Source organism: Eretmochelys imbricata, chromosome 1 (assembly GCF_965152235.1).
Source record: "Eretmochelys imbricata isolate rEreImb1 chromosome 1, rEreImb1.hap1, whole genome shotgun sequence".
Taxonomy (NCBI): Eukaryota; Metazoa; Chordata; order Testudines; family Cheloniidae; genus Eretmochelys; species Eretmochelys imbricata.
This window is the reverse complement of record NC_135572.1, coordinates 137,497,643-137,514,597: the sequence shown is the minus strand read 5'-3', so window position 1 is coordinate 137,514,597 and position 16,955 is coordinate 137,497,643. Positions and strand designations below refer to the sequence as shown.

Sequence of the window (16,955 nt, the reverse complement as noted above, 5' to 3'; positions counted from 1 at the left end):
TAATCAATTCTCATAGCCACACTCACTAAGAAAGTTTTACATTAACCAATTTACCAATAAAAAATATTTGCTGTTACTGTCTTGTCAAGGCTTTTAACAGGTACAGGACACACAGTTTGGACAAGGTTACAAAACATCTGTCTCTTGCAGCTGCCAACCTAGAAAACATAAGAATTCTTATCTTCCTACAAACCCCACCTGAAAAATGGCAAATACACCACAAATGACTAAGAAACAACAATAATGCATTACCCTTGCCACTCATTAGAAAGGACAAACAGAAAGCAAGACACAAAAAGTAGTAAGACTGCTGCCTGGATCACTACTTCAGCCATTTCTGGATGTGGACAGGCAATGCTATTTCTTGTCTGCACACTCAGGGATCCTACTAGATGTGTGCATAAACAAGCTATTGGTCATTGATTTCTTAATGGCATAACCATTAAATGTCACCCCAACCTTAGGGACAAAATGGCAAGGAGTAACAATGACAGTACTGCCTGAATTTTCTCTTGAACTTGAGTCTCTCCCAATGGCCGGATTTTATTTTCAGTTTGAGCAGATTTAGCACAATGCAACAAAAAAAATCTCATAAAACAGGACTTTTCAGACAATCCCAGCTCCATTAAACAAAAGAAAGTGATTTGATTATTTGAATAACAAACAGCAACTGACCACATTGCCTGGCTCTAAGAGTATGGGCATCTTTACACATGCACACACACCCTCACCCTTCCCCCTCTTTCTCCCCTCCCCCCCATTCTTTGCAATCTCAGGCAAATGAAAACTAGAGACTTGTTTGAGAAAAAAGTCCTCTCATGCATGTATTCCATATGTTGATTTGTCCTCCCCATTACCATAAGTTAATGATTTATAAGTATATATGCATGCGCCACTAATTTATACATATACATGTACTGAGAAGGGATTTTTTAAAAAACTTTTCCCACTTTAAAAAAAAATTTATTTGTTTACTTTTTGTTTCGTGATCATGCAAACCAACTCCTTCATTCAGTTCAAATTTAATATTTTCCGAACACAATTATCTTAAAACTTTTCCTATAATATAATTTAGACAACCACAGGGCCTGATTCGCTACAGCCTTGCTTCTTGTGTAGAGCAAATCAGAATGACAATGTTTTATGCCCACTGTCAACAGATGTAAAGGACTGCACAAGGGGTCAAGCAGTGATGCACAAGGCTCATTTTGCCTAGTCTTCCCTCTCCCTTCAACAAAATACCATAAGTGGAATCAATAGCAAACTCCCAACTTCTAGAAAGGATAACTAAGGAGGAAAAGAAAGAACTTTGTTGTGGTTTTAGCTTTACTATCTAGGCATCTTGACAATGATTCATAAACTGCAGTCATGACTGAAACACATACCATGTTTTCATGCCTTAGCAGGCAAACTAAATTGTTTTCGTACCAAGACCATGTTTAGAATACTCTGCTGCTGCAACAGCTGACATCCCTAAAACTGAAAAGGAAAGCATTTTTCGGCACTACGAGCAACGAAGTGTTAGTGAGGTCATATCCCAGAAATTATAGAAGAAAAGGATATTAGGTCATCTAGTTCATCCTCCTGCCAGTGCAGGATTGTTCTGTACACTGTATTTTCTAATGCTTTGTTCAGTCCAGTTTGAAATAACTAATAGCATCACTAGATAAGCTGGGGACCAATAATGTTGCAGATGAAGCCACTCGTAAGGTCGCCAATTTTGGTAGCACATATTCCTGGAGATTTAATCACATGACATAATCTTTAAGTAAAGATTAAGCTTTAATTCCTGGAGAGTCCCAGCCAATCCTGGAGGGTTGGCAACCCTAAGCCATTGGAAGTTCTTCTTTGGATTTCTGCAGGACTGACAACAGAACAGTCCCTAGGGTGAAACACCCAAAGAGGAAATAATGTTTTCTATGCTTTCTACATTTGTTTAGCTCTCTTGAGCATCTGTTGTTGAGCTTAATGCTTGAGTTTCAAAATAGTAATTCCAAATGAAAATGCTGTTGCTCAGATCAGTTATTTCAGACAACTTAATTATGTCCTGTAACAAGACATAGCAGGGCCCCCCTTGGTCCTGCATCTGCTCTGCTCCAAAAATCACTCAGAGACCTTCTGGCTCAGCAGTCACCTGTGCAGTTTATTTACACTGTGCAAACCCACCACTCTCACCACATATCTCTGGGGGTTCCAGCCCTAGGGGCTTCTCTTTCTTGCAGCCAGGAGGGGGAAAGCTATCCCCCTCTTTCCACTCCCTGGCTTCTTCTCCTCCCTTTTGTTTCCTCACTCTGAGCCTGTATATAGCCTCAGGCTAATCAGGCTGGCAGCTGTTCCACCTCTGCCAAACAGGATCAGGTTCCTTGTGTCAGCTCCAATTCACCTCCCTTAATTGGAGCTGGAATGACAGAGGTCAGCACCCTGTCACATGTCCCAAGAAATATTTGATGAATAAAACTTAGATGGGCCAACTGCCCAATACACTTTGTTTTACAGTAATGCGCTGATTGGAATGCAGTAGCTTGTTACCTTCGGGTCTGCAAAGGGAAATGCTTTGCACAGAACCCAGGAGGGTTTCTAGTAGCATTATTTCAAATAAAATATTAACAGAAAAATTTTCATAAGTAATGTTCCAGAAGGACTGGTAATTAATGTAAACGAGTGAGCTGCAGTATTGTACACTGCTAATCTCAAAGAAGGTTCATGGCACTTGTGTGTGTGCAATAGTGGTACTGCACACCCCTCTGAGAGTTGCTAAAAGCTGTAAGGTACTGGAGGGTGTGCAGAATAAAGCAAAGAACACTAGTATCCCACCAGTGTTATGAAACACAACAACTTGTGTCTTGTCTGAGGCTTTGAAATGGGCCTTGCTAAATGTCAGCACTATCAAACCTTCAGAAAATGTACCAGAAGTACTCAGCCTCCACCCCAGAGGTATTCAGACACATCTTTCTGTGTATTTTTAGCAGTCATGCACTACAGTGACTACTGTTTTCGTAGTACAGTAAATACCAGAATATTTACTATAAAGCCGAGTCAGTTTTACAGTACTGTGTAAATGTAATACATTAACAATTAAAAGTTTGGCCGACGTACTCACTGAGCACTTGGATTTTCTTCTCCATGCAGTGGAACCCATTCATAGGGGTCCAGTGCAATAATCTCTCTTCAAATGAAAATTTCACATGGGCAAGGACTGAAGGATCAGCCACATCTGGAACATGGATATAACTAGGGCCCTACCAAATTTACAGCAGTGAAAAACGCATCATGGACCATGAAATCTGGTCTTTTGTGTACTTTTACCCTATACTATACAGATTTCATGGGGGAGACCAGCGTTTCTCAAACTGGGGGTCCCAACCTAAAAAGGGGCTGTAAAGGGGGGTGTCGCAAGATTATTATAGGGAGTCGCGGGTTTGCCACCCTGACTTCTGCACTGCCTTCAGAGCTGGGTGGCTGGAGACTGGTGGCTGCTGGCCAACGCCCCAGCTCTGAAGGCAGGGCAGAAGTGTCAGTACTGTATCAGAACTGAAATGCAGTTTGTGGGAGTGAGATTTTGCTCCAACTGAGTTGAGGAGCTCTATGTGACACCCAAATCCTCTATCTTGCTTTTACTGTCCCCACAAGTATCGTGGCTTCTTCTGTTGGCCACTTCTGCTCACTCCTCCAGTAATCCCAAGGTCCCTTGCAGAGCTATTAAAGCCTATGGGAGGGGAGAAACTTAGAAGGTGGGGCATATCTCCTTTAATCTGAGCCAGACATTTATGCTTTACACTCACATAGACCCACGCCTCTGCAAGAAAGTCTGAGCAGGCTGGAAATTACTCAGACTTGCTGCTCTCCTCCACACTGCTTCCCAATTTGTTCTTTTAAGGGCAGCAGCTCAGGAGAACATGAAATCCATTGAACTCCTCCTTCACTGGGAAACCACAGAACAAAAATAACACACCCACAAAAGGAGCAAGAAGTCAGAAAGGTGAGATGGCAGGTGGAAAACCTGAAGGGCGAAAGAAGGCAATATTCTTGTAGATATGAGTCACAAGTAGGGATTTACGAGCAAGCTTACAAAGGTGAATTGCATGGCCATTTGCATGACTGCATTTGTTGTGCACAGAGCCTTGGATTCAGTGACAATCTATTTATAGTGAAGTAGTTGTTTCAATTTATTGCATTGTGCAAAATGTCTATCCAGTTGTTTTGAGCCCCTTTTTATTTTGAAGCTCTTCAGTGAACAAGGTGACTTCACAGTTCTGTAGATTTTTACTGAACAAATCTCCATAACCAAAATCAAATACTAACATGGGGTATAACAATGGACATTGTAGAACATTGTTTAAATACAAATGCAGTAAGATTTTGTTTTATGCTTGGCAGAGCAAGATACGAAGAGAGATCCCTGCTAGGGCACATGTCCCACAGAAGGAACAAGACTACTGATATGAATAAAGGAGGGAATACATGATTTGACTCATAAAAATCATAATAGAGAGAGCAAGGGAAAAAGGCACAACAGTACTACAAAAGAACAAAATAAAATAAGTACTAAAACCTATTCATGTGTATGTGCACACAAAAAAGCAGAAGCTGGTGGTTATCTGGCCATGGGCTACGATTTTAGGTGGGTTTTGTCCTGCTGGATCATTTGCATAGGTGCTGGAACGAGGGGTGCTGGGGGTGCTGTTGCAACCCCTGGCTTGAACTGGTTTCCGTTATATACAGCGTTTATAGTTTGGTTCATAGGCTCTAAGCACCCCACTAAACAAATTGTTCTAGCACCCTGATCATTTTTATTTACTTATTTATTAAAGCCAAGAAACTGTGTCAATATCAGGATACAATGGATGCCCGAGTACAATTTGCTGATGTTTTGTGACCCCCAAATTATTTCTAGACTCTCTAAAGTCTGGTAAGCTGGTCTGCTGTGGGGTTGTTTCATCAAAATCAGCATCATTTTAGAATAAGAAAGCCAGGTGGCAACTGTAGGCTTTAAGGCTCCTCATGCTGTCCATTACATGTTGTCCCCTTCAGGAGTTTATAGCTCACCAATAAATATAAGGTTGACCTAACCATTTAAAGAGCGGTTCAAATATTAAAAAATCTGGATAAGCCAAGTGCCCAGTTAACAAATCTGATGATAGTTGCACAATCTTATTATTTATTAGTTTTTATCTTCATATAACAAAAATACTGAGGTTAAATTAAAAGTACTATGACCTCAAAAATAACTTTGATTCTCAATTATTTTTATTAATGTTTTTATGATATAACTACATCAAGGAAAAACTTCTTCTGTTTACTGAAGAGATTTTAAACAACAGAAATTAGTGACACAAAAAAGTAAGCTATCCCCACAGAAAACAGTTGGACACTGAAGAATATGTTCCCCAAGAGTAGTGTCCCTCCACTTTGTTTGCTGTTCTCTTTCCTCACCTCTTCCTCATCCATGTTTTATTTTTCTTGTTGGCATCGCTCTCACATATGGCCACATCCACAGAGGTACTGGACACCTATAACTTCATTGACTTCAGTTTTACAGATGCTCAGAACTGACTTAAGTTTTTTATGTTTCTGCAGCTCTCAGAATTTAGCGCTCCAAAGTGCCCCAATTAGTGACCCAAAGAGCACTGAAGTGAATAGAAAGATTATCCTTACTTCAGTGAGCTTTGAATCAGGCCTTAGTCCATATAATGCTCTTTGGGATAGAGACCTATGCTCTTACGATTCAGCTCTGACATCTCCTCAGGAGTCCGACAGCGTTCTACACTCAGACAGTTTTCTCCCAACACATAAACCCTGCTGGGGCCATGCAGGGTGTACACGTTGCTATGGCTCTGGATGAGGAGGGAGGGACAATCTTTCCCCCTTGTGTGTTCATATCCCTGGTGATGGGCAGAGGACCCATCGACTCTGATTGGTGAAGTGAACATCTGGGAAGGCCTCTGCTGGTGGTGCATTGCCTTAATCCCTGGAAGGGGCTTGATAAATTAGCAGAGACTTTGTCAGCCCCTGATTGGTGTGTGGTCAAGGGTAGGAAAGGGCCTCCTCCCTATGGTAATTGAGGATAGGGGGTGTTGCCCAATCAGGAATTTTCTGGGTTCCTTGTTTGCTCAGAAACTCACTCATCTTCTCCCCTGTTCCAATATCTATTGATGGGGAGAGAATTCTTCAAATCACTGGGGAATGTCTTCACTCCCCATCCGAGCTGTTGATGGGGAGTTGTGCTTCTTGTCACATGACCCCTTAGGATTCTTCTTTGGCAACAAGGAGAGGATAGTGACAGCCCTTGCTCAACGCTGGCTGGTAGGGGAGCTCCGCACAGTAGTTAGGGCCAGTCATGTGTGGATGGGGGAGTACAGGAACCTGGGCCCTCTCACTACACCAGGCTCCAACCCAGGGCCCTTTGAGGCATAGATGCTGAGTTTTCTTTTTTCCCAGGGGTGCACCACCCCAAGGCTCCATCTCCAGTCCACCCCCTCCCCTGAGGTTCCATCCTTGCTCTGCCTCTTCCCACCCTGCTCCAACCCCTTCCCTGAGGCCCCAGCTGTGCATGACTCCCTGCTTTCCACCCTCCCCTAAGCACCTCCCCCAGCTGCCAAACAGCTGTGGCTGGTGGGTGTTGAGCACTCATTATTTTCCCCCCATGGGTAGTCCAACCACAGATCACCCACAGAGTCAGCACCTATGCTTTGAAGGCTATCAGTGCTCTGACAGCCGGGGAGACAAGGCTGCCCTCCCTGGGCCGCTTCCTACCACCTCCGTGCAATTTTCCCAAGGTTGCTCTCTCAGGTAAGGCAGCATGAGGGTTGTTTGCTCACCACAAGGCACCTCCTGGCAGCAGCATGGCAACTGCCTCCTCCTGTGGTATGGCCCAGCCTCATGGGCAGCCCAGTCCAAGGTTTTCCCCTGCTGGGGACAAAAATAAAGGGGATCTATCTAGTCCAGAGTTCATAGCAGAAGGGAATGTTTCCCTTTCTGGCTGTCTCTGCAGCAGGCCCTCCCTTCCCTCAGGGAGGGGTCTTTGGGCAGTTGTTTTTGGAGAGATTCTACCTTCCCTCAGTTCGTCTCCCCCGGAGCTGCTGGTAGCAGGTCTGCTCTCCTCCCTGGTCTGTCCCCAAATGAGCTGCTCTCCTGCCTTTTAAGTCCTCTTCCAGTTGGTGCATTTGCTATAGGTGTGGCAGGGCGGGCTGGCTGAGCTCAGAGTAGTTCCTAAACCCCTTGTTGCTCAGTATGAGGGTTATACATCCCATCACAAGGACCCAATCCTAACTAAAATATCAGGTTTCAGAGTAGCAGCCGTGTTAGTCTGTATCCGCAAAAAGAAAAGGAGGACTTGTGGCATCTTAGAGACTAACAAATTTATTTGAGCATAAGCTTTCGTATTTTCCCCTACCGTTCCTCACATGTTCTTGTCAACTGCTGGAAATGGCCCACCTTGATTATCACTACAAAAGGTTTTTTTCTCTCTCCTGCTGGTAATAGCTCACCTTACCTGATCACTCTCATTACAGTGTGTATGATAACAACCATTGTTTCATGCTCTCTGTGTATATAAATCTCCCCACTGTATTTTCCACTGCATGCATCCGATGAAGTGGGCTGTAGCTCACAAAAGCTTATGCTCAAATAAATTTGTTAGTCTCTAAGGTGCCACAAGTACTCCTTTAAAATATCAGGGCATGCTGTGAGCATGATCAGGGCTTCCCCCAAACCATTTCCTATATCGAAATTAGGTGCAGCAGAGTCTATTAGTCCACCTCTGGGAAGGGAGAAGGTCGAAGTGGCTACTTACCGCCAAGATACACTTCATGCTGGAACTGCAAGGAAGAAGAAAGCTCATGCATTCAGAAGCAGAGTCTGCAGCTTTCACTCCCCAGAAGAGTAGCCAAATTAGGAGCTGTAATAACTTGTGATTTGGTGCTGCTTCTGTAAAAATGTGTCCAATTTGTCTGCTATTTTGTGTATAGCAAGTACAAGTATTCAAAAATGTTCAACGTTTTGTATATTATTTTGGGCCAAGTTCTGATCAGTGTAATTGACATGGCCATGTATATATAACTACTTCAATATACTGTACAGATCAGAGCATCCACAGAATTAACATGATAGTTTACCACAGAGGTAATACGAACTATTATTTGAAAAATGTTTTTTGGCAATCTTTACCTATTGCACAGCATCCACAATCCCAGACTGGGAATTACATCCATTTCATTCGCTTCAGATTACAGTATTCTGTTTTCTTTTTATAGTTAGAAGTTCATGTTTTATTTTTCTGTAGCTTGAGTGCATAATGCCTGGCTTGTCTGTGATCTACCATTATGCAGCACTATGGGGGAAAATGAGTGTTTGTTATTAATGTAGGGAAGAGTGATTCAAGCAGCTCTGTTACATAATCTCATATACTGGTGCAATAAAATGTGCAGTTTATAATAGGTGATTGCTTCTAAACGGCACTTTCTCATTATTTAGCATACCTGTTCGGAGACTGATACAAAAGCAAGCTAGCTCTGAACCTCCTCATTCTATTCTCTCTTGGACTTCATTCAAGAAAGGAATTATTGCCTCAAAAGTTTGGGGAGTTTTGTTTGGTTTTTTGTGTGCATCTTTGGTAATGTTCTCATAAAATAAAGAAGAGGAAGAAATATTCCATATGATGCAGTCCATAAATTAAAAGCAAAATTAAGCTCTTTAAATGCACGTAAATAAAAGTAAGATGTAAATAAGATAAGTACCCATTAATAAAAAGGATGTGGGGGAAACAATGAAGGAAACAATTATTGACCAGCAAGATGTATTCAAAGCTGGGCTAGCTTTCATGCAAAGTGGTGTCTATTTTTTCCCAATAATAATTCTCCTGGCTTCTATTATTCGGCTAGATAGTCATGCTTGAAGCAATTTTTAAAATGATATAATGTTGGCAGATTAGCTTTTTATATCTTGGCAGATATGAAGACAGGATTTGGAAAATAATTTTTAAAGAGTCATTTGGGATTTCAGATTTGATACTAATTTGATTCATATTTTTATTTTCTCTAAAGGCACCTAGGTCATCATTGGTAGACCGATGCCTAATTTTTATTAAGAAACATAATTTATTATCTTAATTGCACAAGAACCTTTAAAATAATTGTCTCCCTTTAACAAACAAACATCAAAAATTGGCTGATTTTTTTACTAACGTTGAATGGTTTGTAAGCAGTCAGGTGCTACAGAGATGGAGACCATATAAGTACCCAGCTATATATATGTACTGTACTATCAGCTTTGTGGCACTTTTTAGAATTTGTATTTCTTAGGTAGAAAGCAATCCCTTTAATTACACATCAGAGAGTGGCACACCTGTTGGGATTAATGTCAAGATCCCCAAGGAAACAAGACACAACATCTCAATATGTTCTAACTCCAGAAACAAAAAGATATTTCAAACTGTTTATATCCACATTAATCTGCGACATCTTCTGTCTTTATAATCTATTAATCCTGATTTGTCCGCTTCATGTACTATGTTAACTCATTTCAATTAATGTGCATGCCTTGTTTTAAACATGCTCAAATGTTACTAGTACATGTAACCAAAGACAAGTCAAAATATTAGCACAACTCCAGCTAGTAAAGTATCACAATTTATGCTCATTTAGGTGCCTAGTCCTGTAGACTTCTACTCACTGGCCAAATACTATTCTCATTTACAGGCATGTAAATCCAGGGTCACTAAATTGACTTTACTCTTGTTCTAGTATAACACCAGAGTAACTGAGTGCAGAATTTCACCGCATGTGCATAATTCTTATTCACAAAAATAGTCCCATTGCCTTCAGCATAGTATGCCACTGACATTAACAGGAGTACTAACATGAGTTAGGACTACTCGTGAATTTGGGAATGCAGGATTAGATCCCGAGGGTGACATTTTGAAGTCAAAGGCAAACTACTTTTGGACGAACCTCAAGAACTTCAAGATACAGGATACTGAATGGTTGATTGCTCATCAACTTAACAAATTCAAGACCAGCAGACAGACATGCTGGCTTTCTCTCAGTTCATATAAGAGCACTCTTCCAATGGCAACTTCAAACTCCTCACATAGGTGAACTACGTTACATACTTTCCAAATTCCTCACATGGACCAGTCATAGCTATAAGGGATAGCTCTGCTTAACTGCAAACAGCGGGCCTGATTCTGATATCACGTACATTGGTATCAATCAAGAGTAACTCCAATGAAATACATGGGCCAGATTCTCTAGCAAGATCCATTTCCCTTTGACCAATCCTCCGGTGTAAGGATATTGGGAAAATGTTGGGGTAGGATGGAACACAGCCAGAGCAATGCTACCTTCTGACAATCCTTGGCTGGCAGGCACCCCTTTGGGACCACTTGCAGTCTAATCTATGTACTAGAACTACCCGCAGAATCAAGGAGCCACAACCAGCTCTTTGGTATCTCCTCCTCTCCCCTATCCAGCAAATGTGTAAAACCAGCAAGAGCACAGAATCAAGTCCAGTATTTCTCCATCCCCACAAAGGAGGATACAAACAAAAGAGGAAATATTCCAACAAGAACAGGGGTTGCTTGATGAGATCGCATTCTCAGGAAACATTTTGTCTAATTCTGCCCCTAACTCGATATTCAGAAGCCCACCGGCACACACTGGTTCAGAATCAAGTTAGTTCTTTGGTAACATTCTTTCAAACTCTTTACTTGGTACTGCAAATAAAATAAACTGTGCATATGTTTGGAAATCAACCACTTGGAAGTCTAAATTCATACATGAAAGATTTTCTTCTTCACAGTAGTCTTGAAAAATTATACATATTTTAAGGGAACAAGTGAAGTTGAACAACTGTTGTAGTCACCAGATTTTTAAGTGCCTCTTTACGTTACCAACTGAACAGCAACAGCAACAAAATCTGTGCAATTTTCAAAGTTTCCCCACATATGCTCCACTTAAGCAGAATACAGTGTTTTTAAATAAGGCAAGATATGATACTGAGGGTACAGTAGAGCAGAATACAACATACTTTCAGGAATGGATCTTATTCTGTGCAAACACACAATGAGTATGTCTTCATTCCTGAGTTAGCTCAGATGATTGGCACTTGGGTAAGCTTACACCAGGAGTGAGCAGACACAGTGCAAAAATCTACCCAAATTACTGTATTCTCACCTGTCTCATTCTCCCCAGTGTATGGTACTAGGACTTTTGGGGCATTTCCCATGATTATTTGTGCTTCAGTAAGCTGGCTCATTCTGTGATTCTTTCCCAGGGAATTGTGATAAGACTTGTCTGTACCTCTGGGCACATGGGAGTAATTGTTGAGGACTTGTGAAGACTTTGGAGGACCATCAGATCTTGAGTTGTTTAAAGTCATTCCAGTCTCACTTGCATGACAATACATTTTTTCTCCCTCAAGCAAAAATGCTTTTCCATCTTTAAGCAGCTGCCTCCAGTTGTAACACATGCTCACTGAATCAAAGGATTTACTGGAACATTGCAAATAACTATAGCACAAGATGGGTGAGGTAATAATTTTTATTGGACCAACTTCTGTTGGTGAGAGATACACACTTTTGAGCTTATACAGTTCTTCAGGTGTGGAAAATATGCTCAGAGTGTTACAGCTAAATACAAGGCAGAACAGTTTCTTTAGCATAAGTAGTTAGCATATATTTCAAGGGACCATTCAAGAAGAAGTGGCCAGTTAACATCCTTGCAGTCATAGGAACCTTTTACTTTCTTCCCAAGACGCACAAACAAGGAAATAAGGGAACACAGGCAGACCCATCATATGTAGCCACAACACTTTTACTGAAAGACTATCAGGATTCATAGAAACCATCCTCAAATCACTCACCGCATAAAGGACCAACTTCCTCCAGACACAACTGACTTCCTCCAGAAACTCTGTAACATTATCAAACTCCCTCAGAATGTCATCCTTGTCACCAGGGATGTAACTTCCCTATACATCAACAAGGATGGCATTGCTGCCAGCCTAAAATATCTATAAGACAATGGACAACGCTCAGATATCCATCCAAACACATTGCCAAACTCATCCTCATCCATAACAACTTTATATTCAACAAAAAACACGTTGTCCAAACTATGGGAACAGCCAGGAGTACTAAGATGGCTCCCCAGTATGCCAACCTCTTCATGGGCCACCTCAAGGGAGAATTGCTGGACAAATGCACCACAAAACCAATGAGATACCTGAGTTACATAGATGATATTTTCATCTGGACAGACGACTTAAACTCCTTCATAGATTTCCAACACAAATTCAATAACCACTGTCCATCCATCAAACTCTCTCTAGAACACTCCCACAGTAGCAACACCTTCCTAGACACCACAATCAGCTTCAATAATGGAACCCTACAGGCAACTATATACAAGAAATCAGGGATCACCACAACTACCATCATAGTTCCAGTAACCACCCCAAACACACCAAGACATCTGTTATCTACAGCCAGGCACTCAGATACCTCAGAATATGCCCACAGGAGAAAGCCCAGGCTACACACCTTAACATACTTAAAACCACCTTCACCAAACAAGGACACTCCACCAGAGGAGTGGATCACATCATGGAGCAGCCACCCCAAATACCCCAAGAGAACCTGCTTCAATTCAGAAGTAAAACCCACTCCAACTGCACTCTCCTAGCTGTCACCTACCACCCCACATTGGAACTCATATGAGGTATCATTAAACAATTACAACCCATACTTGATTGGGAGCACATCCTGAAAAAAATCTTTTCTGAACCCCCTCTTCTGGCCTTCAAACAACCCCCCAAACTCTCCAAGATCACTATCAGAACCAAGCTCTCCATAGACTAGAATACACAAACTCAAAATGGCACCAGACACTGCCATAGCAACAGATGAAAAATCTGTAGAAATATCTCCACTGCTATGACGATCAATACCCCCACATTCAAGATCCATGGGTCCTACACTTGCCTATCACGACATGCATCCAGTGCACTAAATGCCCCAATTACAACTATGTGGATGAAACCAGAAAATCATTTTGCTCTCCAATGAACTGATGCAGAGAAATGATAAAAGACAAAAATGCCATATTACCTGTGGGTGAACACTTTTCATACAGCAGCCACTCCACATCTGACTTCTCAATATTCATCTTGCACAACACTTTCAAAAGGGAAGACTGGGAACCACGGCCACTGGGAGCTTCAGGGGGCCGTGCCTGCGGATCATCAACATTAGCAAAATGTCTCGTGGGCCCAAATTCTGTGGCCTGCGTTGTGCAGGAGGTCAGATTAGATGATCATAATGGTCCCTTCTGACCTAAATATCTATGAATCTATGAATCAGATTACCTTGATGGGCCACATGTGGCCCCCGGGCTGCAGTTTGCCCACCACTGATCTAGAACCACTAACTCCCCCTCCTTTCTTCTCCCCTTCTTCTTCCCTATGACTGCAGAGGTGTTAACTGGCCAAATCACCTAGAATGGTCTATTGAAATATGTGTTAATTACTTATGCTAAACGATCTGTTCCAACTTGTATTTAGCTGTGACACTCTGAGTACCTTTACCAGACCCGAAGAAGAGCTTTGTGTAAGAAAAAAAAAAAGCTTGTCTCTCTCATCAGCAGAAAGAAAAGGAGTACTTGTGGCACCTTAGAGACTAACAAATTTAAGGTGCCACAAATACTCCTTTTCTTTTTGCGAATACAGACTAACACGGCTGCTACTCTGAAACCTGTCATCAGCAGAAGTGGTCCAATAAAAGATATTACCTCACCCACCTTGTCTTTCTAATATCCTGGGACCAACACGGATACTACACTCCATACAACTCTACCACAAACAGGCAGGACTAAAACTTCCTACTAACTCTTCCCAATCAAATACAACAACAACATAACATACATAACAACAACTTAACATTAAGATACAGCACCATCTATTGGTGGAGGTGCTGTCTACACTGATCATTACAGTTCCTCAGATTTGTAGAACTCTGCTTTTTTTTAGTAAAAGTGCAAGGATGTGTATGTAGTGGACATCACACCACTATATCGCACCATTAATGTCCACTGATATGCAAAACTTTCCAATTTCAACACAAGACTTAGGCCTTGTCTACGCAACAAAATTGCACCAGTCTAACTTAAAGTAGGTTTTAAACTGCTTTAGTTAAATGGTGCGAACCCCTATACGGACATTCATTTTGATTTAAGAGTGTCTTATTTCGGTTTAGCTTAAACAGATTCCTAACTGATTTAAACTTAAACCAATAAAAACCTGTTCAAACCAAATGAAAAGTGTTTACACAGACTTTTGCACTAGTTTAACTACATCATCACACCTTTAGTTAAACTAGTGCAATTTTCTCATGCCGTAAGCATATTAAACTGGGTTTACAGAATCTCTAAAAAAATGTACACACACTTCTTGGCAAAATACCAATCAATAAGGAATGCATACTAAGCAGAGACTCCTTACTTTTGGTAGAGAAGCTCTGGATCCTGAACTCTGAGTAGTCATTGTCAAGACAGTAGTGATGCCCAAAGCGACTCTGGCTGGAGCAGCATCCATGTTGATCCAGAAAGAAACCCAGGACAAAATGACGATCAGCAGGCTAGGAATGTACATCTGGATTAAATAGTATCCCATCTGACGTTCCAAATGAAACTTGACTTCAATGCATGTAAACTTTCCTAGAACATGAAATTGCTTTTATAAATGTTTTTGCACATTTTGTCTTATTTTATGAGCATAAATTAGCTTCCTGACCTCAGGCATATATAGATTTCACAGCATGCTATCATAATGTCTTAGCTCTAAAAGCAGAGGCCCCAATATACAAACATTGTTCTGGTTTAACTTTTTGGTAACATTGTAGTTTGGTAGAGTTGACATCATGATGTTCACTTGAAACAGCGGCCATTTATTTTTGTGACTGAATCTTATTACTTTGTGTAATCACTTTACAAGAGGTCTAGTCCCCTAAAAAAAAATTTTAAACAAATGAGTCCCATTCTCCTTTGGTTGGGTGGGCCTCACCTCATCCAGAGGTTCTCTCTCTCCATCTAACCAGTAGACCAGTCATTTGCCTGCATCTAAGTATGTTGGACTTGCTTCATCCTTAATAAACAAAATTTTATTGGTACACTTATTGGGGCAGAAGAAGAAGCTGTTAAAAGTAGACACTCAGATGTGGGTAGGGGACTGGTTTTTTGGCTGAACAGATGGTGCTGGAGAGCATTATCTCACCAGGAACGGGTTGAATGGTCAAGTACAATACAGAGGGCAGATTGATAGAGCCAGAAGAGTTCCCAGAAGTTACCTACTACAGGACAGGCCTAACAAAGAAAATAACAGAACGCCACTAGCCGTCACCTTCAGCCCCCAACTAAAACCCCTCCAACGCATTATTAAGGATCTACAACCTATCCTAAAGGATGACCCAACACTCTCACAAATCTTGGGAGACAGGCCAGTCCTTGCCTACAGACAGCCCCGCAACCTGAAGCAAATACTCACCAACAACCACATACCACACAACAGAACCACTAACCCAGGAACTTATCCTTGCAACAAAGCCCGTTGCCAATTGTGCCCACATATCTATTCAGGGGACACCATCACAGGGCCTAATAACATCAGCCACACTATCAGAGGCTCGTTCACCTGCACATCCACCAATGTGATTTATGCCATCATGTGCCAGCAATGCCCCTCTGCCATGTACATTGGTCAAACTGGACAGTCTCTACGTAAAAGAATAAATGGACACAAATCAGATGTCAAGAATTATAACATTCATAAACCAGTCGGAGAACACTTCAATCTCTCTGGTCACGCAATCACAGACATGAAGGTTGCTATCTTAAAACAAAGAAACTTCAAATCCAGACTCCAGCGAGAAACTGCTGAATTGGAATTCATTTGCAAATTGGATACTATTAATTTAGGCTTAAATAGAGACTGGGAGTGGCTAAGTCATTATGCAAGGTAGCCTATTTCCTCTTGTTTTTTCCTACCCCCCCCCCAGATGTTCTGGTTTAACTTGGATTTAAACTTGGAGAATGGTCAGTTTGGATGAGCTATTACCAGCAGGAGAGTGAGTTTGTGTGTGTATGGGGGTGGGTTTTTGGAGGGGGGTGAGGGAGTGAGAGAACCTGGATTTGTGCAGGAAATGGCCTAACTTCATTATCATGCACATTGTGTAAAGAATTGTCACTTTGGATGGGCTATCACCAGCAGGAGAGTGAATTTGTGTTGGGGGGTGGAGGGTGAGAAAACCTGGATTTGTGCTGGAAATGGCCTAACCTGAAGATTACTTTAGATAAGCTATTACCAGCAGGACAGTGGGGTGGGAGGAGGTATTGTTTCATATTCTCTGTGTATATATAAAGTCTGCTGCAGTTTCCACGGTATGCATCTGATGAAGTGAGCTGTAGCTCACGAAAGCTCATGCTCAAATAAATTGGTTAGTCTCTAAGGTGCCACAAGTACTCCTTTACTTTTAGTGTACCCTAGTTACTCAAGAATTCTGTTTCCCGAAGTCCTATGGATCTAAAAGGGCTGAATGCCAGGCAATGAGATGGAGGGCAGGAAAGTGGCAGGGAAGATTGCAGCTGAATAATATTGCTGTTCTTACACAAATTAAAATTAAAACTATAATATTATGTGAACATTTAGCAGAGAAAAATTGTATAGTTTTCTGTGCTAGGTCCCAACTAAATAATTTGAATAGGTCGATAACTTCAAACTTCAGCCACTTCAATCAACTGGTAACAGGAATCACTTGACATCCACAGGTACTTCTGCTTACTTTTTATCATTGTGAACAGCAACCGTTTCTCAGTATTATCAATAATTATAAGAACAACATGTGTGTCCAATTCTCCCCAGTGCTGGAAACCCCAAAATAAGGAAACTCCATGTGCCTCCTTTTACAG

General features: G+C 41.5%; 1 protein-coding gene across 2 annotated transcripts in view; it reads right to left on the bottom strand.

Annotated features, from left to right (window-relative positions):
* Positions 1–16,955, bottom strand: part of GLRA2 (glycine receptor alpha 2) — a 163,873-nt gene that overhangs the window by 79,515 nt on the left and 67,403 nt on the right. For both annotated transcript variants that reach the window (XM_077807173.1, XM_077807174.1), the window contains exon 7: positions 14,494–14,708. In XM_077807173.1, coding sequence (XP_077663299.1) covers positions 14,494–14,708 — 215 coding nt within the window. The remainder of the gene's footprint in view (positions 1–14,493; positions 14,709–16,955) is intronic.